Here is a 7431-nt window from a genome sequence, read left to right as displayed (position 1 = left end):
CGCACTCTGCAGCAACTGCAGATAGCAGCGACCCTGCACGCATGCTCCTCCGGCGAAGGGCCTAGTGCATCTGCACAGCACAGGGCCGAGCGCCGCTCAGCAGACAACACGTCTGTTTAGAAGAGCTGGTCTGCGAGGGCCGTGGAAATGCCCAGACCTCCCTGAGTCAAGGAGCAGCACTGGACAGCTTCGCTCAGCCAGTGACCTGAGGAGGGCACAGCACCTCATGCTTCCCTGCTGTCACCCATGCCCCAGGCCCAGAAATCTATTTGTGTGAGTGGAGAAGAGGGCCAGAGTGTGGCCAGGTGATGTTCAGGCAGACAGGCGTAGCCAACGCTGAGCGCCTCGCTCAGGGCACACCAGGTAGCGAGGGCAGTGTTTCCAGGGCAGGCCACCAGGCCAGCGAGGCAGCTGCTTCCAACCACAGAGGGGCACTTCTGGGAATAAGCAACTCCAGCCACCAACACCCTCAGTCAGATCCGCTAAGACTCTTCAGATCCTTCTGAGCCAGGGCTGAAAGCCGGGCCCCTGAGCCACTTCCCTTTTACCACCCCAGTGTTAGTGGGGAGAGGAAAGGAAGAGAGAGGAGACCGGGAAAGCCCTGCCCCGGGAGGAGCCAAAGAAGATCAGTCTTGTGCTGCAGGCCTGGCTCCGGATGTGGCTAGGAATATACTCGCAGCACATCTGTTATGCCCATGCTAGACAAACACTGAGGCTGGGGGGCAAATTCGCGTGCTGTTAACACTCCTGTCAGCCAGTTAGCTGAACTCTCATTGGATCAGTGCAGCGAGGCAGAGTCTCTCAGGACCCGCACGTTCACCCATGGTGGAAGAGCATCTCCTTCTGGCCTGCCTGCCCTTCTGGCCCTGCACAAGCTGCTCTGCCAGCTGCAGGCAGTGGCAGTAGGCAGGCCTCCCTGACTGGCCCCAGAGCAGCCCAGAAGACAAGGCCATTTCCCCACTGCCGCAGCTCTGCAATGGGTTTCGTTTGGTCATTTATTCCCGCCTGCTTGGGATGATTTGTCTCAACACCCAAACTGGAGAAGATAAACGCAGCATCACAAAGTAACCCCCCGACCGACCGACCAATCAATCACACCCCTGGGGCAGGGCTCGCGGCACCAGCAGCTTGTACCACAGGACACAGCAGGAGTGCGCTGCGCCTGTCAGCCCCACAGACACTTCCGGCTTATTTGAACAAACGCCCTTTCCAAGCGACAAGCGATTCAAACCCAAGGCGCTGCTGAGGGCTTCTAGGGAACAGAGGCAGTGGAATTCGCCAGAACCCCCCATCTCCACCCTGAAAGGCTGGCTTACTCGTCCCGTCCCTGCGGCCAGTCCTCCTCCTGGAACGCACACGCCCGAGAGCCGCCACCCAGCAGGATCCCGGAGGTTCAGTCCAAACCACTGGGTCAGCAGGACGGCGGAGATTGTCACCCTCCTCACGCAGCAATTCCATCCCAGGGTACCGGTAAACACAAGGGAGCGACCGAGCCATTGAATGCCAAAGTTGTTTGCTGTTTCCTGTGGTCGGTGGTGGTCCTGTCTGCTCCCGCCACAGGGTAGGAATGACCAGATGCAGCCCAGGGCTACTGGTTCTCATCACACATTTGTTCCATTATGTTGATGAGGCTTTCCAGCCCGAATACGTACCCCACGTCAGGTCCATCATGCACCGTGGGGTCATCCCGAAAACCTTTGAACGTGCTGTGAGCAAAGTCAATCATGCGCACATCTACCTGGGGCGGGGCGGCGGGGCTGGGCTCTGTGCTGGTGTCATCCTGCAGGCTCTCTGGGAGAGAGGTGTCCGCCCGCTTCAGGCGCATCTCTGCCCTGCGCTCCGAAAACATCCCCGCCCCGTTGTCCTTCCCATCGTAAATGATGAGAAGGGAGCTGGAGTAGAAGCGGTAGGACGCTTGCCTCTCCAACACGGCCTTCAGACTCCGGAGCTTGGTAAGTACGGGCTCAAAGAGGTCCTTGCGCAGCTCTCGGCCATTGTGGAGATACTGGTAGAGGGCATTGCGGAACCCCTCGATGGAGAGACCACGGCCGTAGTATTTATTTCTGCACAAGTAATGACCTGTGTCCCGCTGATAGACCTGTAACACCAGAGGCACGCATTAGCTGGAACGTGTGGGGAAGTGCTAGCGAAACAAAAGGTTGCACAGAAAGACTGGACTGCCCTGTGCCGTGACCTTCACGCCACCAGCCCTCCTGAGACTCAAGAGAGGCACGTGTCTAACACCTTCAGTGTGCCTGCCAGGTAACCCTGACCCTGCCCTTCTCACGTTGCCTGGGACACTGAAGGCTGCCCACGCTGGCTTTTCCCTTCTAGGAGCAGAGGGCAGCACATCTATTAGTTAAGAGACCACAGTGTGTCTGGGAGAGAAGGGGACCTTCACCCATGACCCGATGGACCTGTGGTGAGCGTGTGAACAGCTAAGCCACAGGAATTTTGGAACTGCTTCCTGGAGGGATTGCTGGGAGGGCTGCATTTTGGTTGCCCCTCAGTGCGGCATAGGATTAACCTGTGGCACTCACTGCTGCAGAATCAGATTCCAAAAAAGGACTAGTCGCTCCCCTGTGAGCAGCCTCTCCCCATCACACTTGCAGGGCAGGAACACAAGGACACTCCTTTCCCTTCTGAGCATTCCATGAAGCATAAGGATAAAGGAACTCCCCACTCCCCTAACATAGCACCCACAAGTGGTCTGCGACTATGTGTGAGATGCTACTGGAGCCAAGACCCCAGGCCACAGAAACCACTGACCTGGCTGGGACAGTCGTAAATTGCCGAACTCCTCACTCGTCTAGAACCTGTCTAGAACACTCAGTGCATTTGGTTCCTGCGCACCCCATCCCACGAGACGTTACTGACTCCTTCATTCCAGTGGAATGGAAAGCGTTTCTCAAATGCGGCCACCAGGGGATTTTTCTGTCGCCACCACAGACTCCTGGTGGAGATGGGGGGGCAAAGCAGAGGCCCCTCCCTGCAGCACCCAGCTGTTGTTCCTGGATGTGCTGCCTTGGTGTTTGCTGGCACTGCCTGCAGAGGATTGATGCCCTGCACTGAGCAGCCTCCTGGGAGCTCCAGAAAGTGCCTCTGCCGACACGTGCGGCCAGTGTGCGCGCTTGGCGGGAGAGGAACCTTCCACTCTGCAGGTGGCTGGTGAGTTCCCGACCCACCTTCCCGGGGGTAGAGGGGCTCTGGGCTTCAGCCCGGGGCAGTGGGGCTTTGGCAGGGCCAGCCTTACCAGGCACCGTGGTCAAGAGGAGGGAGCAGGGCAGGCCTGGGGTGCAAGGCCACAGAAGGGAGCTCGGGACAATGGGGCGAAGCGGGGGGGCTGGAGGGAGACTGTGGGATTGGGGGGAAGGCTGATGGATCAGGGAAGGCAGCAGGTTGGGGGGGATGGGTGGAGGGGCCGGGGGAGTATTTTAGGAACATTTGTCAGAGCAGCCATCAGCAAGAGTTGGTGGCTGCACTCTGAGGCCACCAAAGACTTTGTTGTGAGAACCTCTGGTGTAACATGACGGCTCTCCAGGCAGCAGGCAGGCAGGCGCTACTGAAGGAGGAAGTGGCACATGAACACCGCCCAGCAGAGGGCGCTGCCCTGCTGCGCATGCCCCAGCAGGCAGTGACTGTTCTAGGGCGGGGAGGAAGAAGAGGTCTTCCTGCCACCGGCTGCCCCCGGGAATCCCTGGGATACTGCACCTGCATTCCACAGACTCTCACGCCCAGCGTGGCTGAGGTGCTCTGTTCACACTTCTTCATCTGCCGAGCAGCCTTCTCTTCAGAAGCGTCATCTCCGTGCTGCCGGGTCCCCATCTTCAGGTCAAGCACGCAGGGAAACTGGAAATGGTGCACCACGTTCTCCAGCAAAAGGAACTCTGAGAAGCATGTCAAGGAGATTTCGTCTCTCAGAGCTGCCAGCCACCAAGAACCACAACTGGGCTCTGGGGACTCCTGGAGCTGTAACACTGACCAGAGCGTGTGCCGGGGAGAAAAGGGAGCCAGCGACAAAGCAGCCAAGAAGAGGGGAACGCGAGAACAATGGGGAGACAAGGAAGGGCTCAAGGGGGCAAGAGAAAAGGAAGAGCCCACAAGGCACTAATGCAGGTCAGGAAAACATGAGCCCAGTCTCTGTCAGAGGGACCCGAGGGGAAGGAGAGATGTGACCTGGTGACACAGATGGCGCTTAGCCAGTGGGCACTGCTAACGTCCTCGGTAGAAACCTGACTCTCCTCCCAGGTGCCTGGACAGACGCTGCTGCAGGGACAGATGGCAGGAGCAATGGAAAAGGGGCCCTGGCGCTTGGCACAGCTGGTCCTTCTGTTTGTGTGGACGGCGAAGGGAGCGTGTGCTCGGAGCATGAGCCACGGCGAGGTGCCAGCCGCCGCTTGCAGAGGTGGGAAGCCCGGGCTGGCACCCACTCCGGCAGAGCAGCAAGCTGCCCCGGCTCTGCTTTCTGGAGGATACTGTAGAGCTTTCGGTCCTTGGACTCGGATCGCATGCGGCTCAGCTGCTGCTTGTGGCAGCGCAGACTCCACGGGTTGTAGCTGATCTTTTCAGAGCTCAGGCTGCTGTTCCCGTCCAGCATCTGAAAGGGAACATCGGAATGGATGTGCAGCTCCACCTTGGGGCTCTTTGTTTCTTGGATGCTGCTGGCACAAAGAACAGAACACATGCGTGCTTGGTAGTCCATGGCTAGGACAGCTCATCTGTCACAGACAGGAGGTAGACACCGATACCTTCTCCCCAGGGGACTAATCCCACCCCCTCCTGTTACACCTCTCACAACCCAGAAATGCCAGGCTCTGCTCAGGCAGTGCAAGTCAGCAACTCTTCTGGGTGAGCCCACGGTGGAGCCTCCGGGCTGGAGCCGACCGTCCGCACAAAGCAGGAGCAGCGTCTGGTGGAGGGCACAGGCAGGCTAGCCAGGAGAGCACAGCCATCCGAAAGGGGAACCCAAGGGCAGTGGGCCTCCTCCTGGACTGCCCGGCGTGCAAAGGCGGAGAGCTCACCCCAGGACCGTCAGGAATGCACAGTCCCAGGAGCCTCGCTGCTCCAGGCTGAGCCTACCTCAGTTGAGTGTTGGGGACGAGATGCTGCCTAGAAGGGGGCAGTGTGTGAAGTGAGATGGGGACCCCAGTCCAGCAGGCTCTGCCCCGCAGCAGTCTGCAGCATTGCCTCGGGCCAAGTCAGTGCATGACCTGGGAGTGCAAGGGACAGCAGTTCTGCTAGGAAGCCCAGAGCTGACGGAGGGATGAGGACGTGGCTTGCGTGCAGACTGCACTGTTCCCAGCCCCCAGTCCTCTTACCTCTCAGGGTTGTCACTGGCCAGGCCGGGTCTCTCGTCTTTGTGCTCGCCAACACTGCTGGATCTGCGAAGGCTCCTGCGGGAGTGCTTGCGCCGCGGCTGGTCCCTCTCGGGCATGTCATCCTGCTCCAAGGCGTCACTCTCCACATAGGGATATGCTACCAAGTTGATGTAGCCATCGCTGTCTCCCTCAAAGCAGACGGACACCACACCTGCCACAGAGAGAGAGGCAGCATCTCTCAATCCAAGCAACCTGGACCTCAAGGGGCAGCTGTGTGTGTCTGCAACCGGCAGTGCACAAGCTTCCAGCAGCGGGGAGGGGCAGGGAAGGGAAATCAGACAGCACCAGTACAAAGCTAGAACCATAGAACGGTTCTGCAGGGAGGGATCTGTGCTGCTGCAACCTGCCTGAGCATCTTACAAAGGGAAAATTCCTCAGACCAAACACACCATGCCACCACGGGCACTGGTATATGAACAAGTGGCTCCTGGCCCCACAGAGGAGGGCACAGCCATGGCGGCTGAAGGTCTGCAGGCAGGCCAGCCTCAGCAGGCAGAGGGGGCTCAGCAACACATCACCCCCCCCCCCCCCATTCCCTTCTCTTCCTGCCACATCCCTTCAGCGAATGCAGGCAAGGCTCATCCTGCCCCTAGGCACATAGCAGTCTGTTTGCTGAGGCAGTGCTGCCTCTGCTTCTTCCAGAGCCACTCTGGTGTACCCCGAAGGCTGGCTACTCCCCACCGGTACTGCCATGAGAGGGGCCCAAGGAGGGCATGGTGCAGCGTATCTCAGATGGTCACGCCACATAGTTATGCAATGCCTTCCGTTCTGTAGGGGCTTTTCCAGTCCCCTTCTAGGGCGCCAGGGTAGGAAATTCACCTGGCTCTGAGAAGTCATCGGCAGTTCAGATTTCAAGCTGGCTCAGAGAAGAACATTAATGCACTTTTTGTATGGCTAAATGAAGTGAGCTCCTACCTGTGACAGCAAGAAATAACAGCCATGTAAACTTCGCTTCAGAACCGAGAGGAGGGCCCATGGTAGCAAATTCAGAATCTCCGCTTGGGATCTCTGGGCTCCTGGCGTGGTTTTTGAAGCCAGAGCTTAGAGTAGATTGCTACGGTGGGCACTGTACCCTTCACAGCATGAGGAAGTGAGCAGAGGCAGCATGTGCTGACACCCCTTCTGGGAGTTAGCCTAATTATGCTAGCAACTCTGCTGAGGGTCACAACAGGATTTCTGTTTAAAGCCCAGTTTTCAACCCTATTTAAAACTACATGCGTAATTAGACTGACTGAAAATGGGTGTGCCAGTTCAGGACCCAGTGGAGAGTTTATGTGGCCAAGAGGTTCCCAAGATACAGCCCCATCAACATAGAGCTTCTGTCCCAAGAGAGAGAGAACTGGAGGAAAGTCACGCACCACTCCTGTCCTTGGTCTGCACCAGCGAGAGCTAGTCTCCAGCACCATGTTCAGCTCCAGAAGTGCTTCAAGAGACTGTGTCTGGCTCAACAGACTGAGTCACTAGCAGTGACACGGTTTGGAGCAATACTACCCAGAGGCAACCAGGGAACTGCACTGCAAGCCATGACAGCACCGGGACCCAGCAGCCATGCGTTCAAGACTCCTCTTCCACTGGCTGCTGCTAATATTTGAGCCCTACACAGACAGCCCTGATTACAGAGACTCCACACGCCCATTTTAGAGATACAATAATTGAGGTTGCAGGTCACTTCGTGTGGAGCTGGGGAAAGAACCCAAGTCCCATCCACCCAGCCACACTGCCTTTGGGAGTGAACGTGCCAAATCTGTTGCTGTCTCTGTCTAACCACTGCTTACCCTTCCCGTCCAGGTCAGGAACAGAGCCCAGAAATCCTGACTCCAACACTCTAGTGCCATCTAGTTAGTAGCTGGATCACCCACTTGTAATGGATGTTCGAGGTGGCAGCTTAATTTCTGTTTGGCCATATAGCTAAGGCATCGGCCTGGGACCCAGGGACCTGGGTTCGAATCCGAGTTCTGACACAGACTTTCTACATATGTCACGTAAACCAGAATTTTTGGAGGTGGCCACTAATTTTGCTCTCAGTTTCTCTGGCTTCAGGCCCTGTGTAATG

The 7431-nt window shown here is 57.6% G+C and overlaps 1 protein-coding gene across 5 annotated transcripts in view; it reads right to left on the bottom strand.

The window, feature by feature from the left end:
• Positions 1-22: 22 nt before the first annotated feature.
• Positions 23-7431, bottom strand: part of IP6K1 (inositol hexakisphosphate kinase 1) — a 57037-nt gene continuing 49628 nt past the window's right edge. For 3 of the 5 annotated variants that reach the window (XM_067561249.1, XM_067561248.1, XM_067561247.1), the window contains 4 exons: positions 5319-5529; positions 4477-4661; positions 3712-3887; positions 23-2098 (listed from right to left, as the gene is read on the bottom strand). In XM_067561249.1, coding sequence (XP_067417350.1) covers positions 1589-2098; positions 3712-3887; positions 4477-4661; positions 5319-5529 — 1082 coding nt within the window. In that variant the 3' untranslated portion in view covers positions 23-1588. Of the gene's footprint in view, positions 2099-3711; positions 3888-4476; positions 4662-5318; positions 5530-7431 lie in introns of those variants that run through there. The other 2 variants (XM_067561250.1, XM_067561251.1) reach the window with 2 other exon arrangements.

Source organism: Emydura macquarii, unplaced genomic scaffold (genome assembly GCF_026122565.2).
Source record: "Emydura macquarii macquarii isolate MOO-44397 ecotype Brisbane River unplaced genomic scaffold, CSIRO-AGI_Emac_v2 contig_2369, whole genome shotgun sequence".
NCBI classification, from domain to species: Eukaryota; Metazoa; Chordata; order Testudines; family Chelidae; genus Emydura; species Emydura macquarii.
Note: the sequence above shows the minus strand (reverse complement) of the source record. Positions and strands in the feature narration are given on the sequence as shown.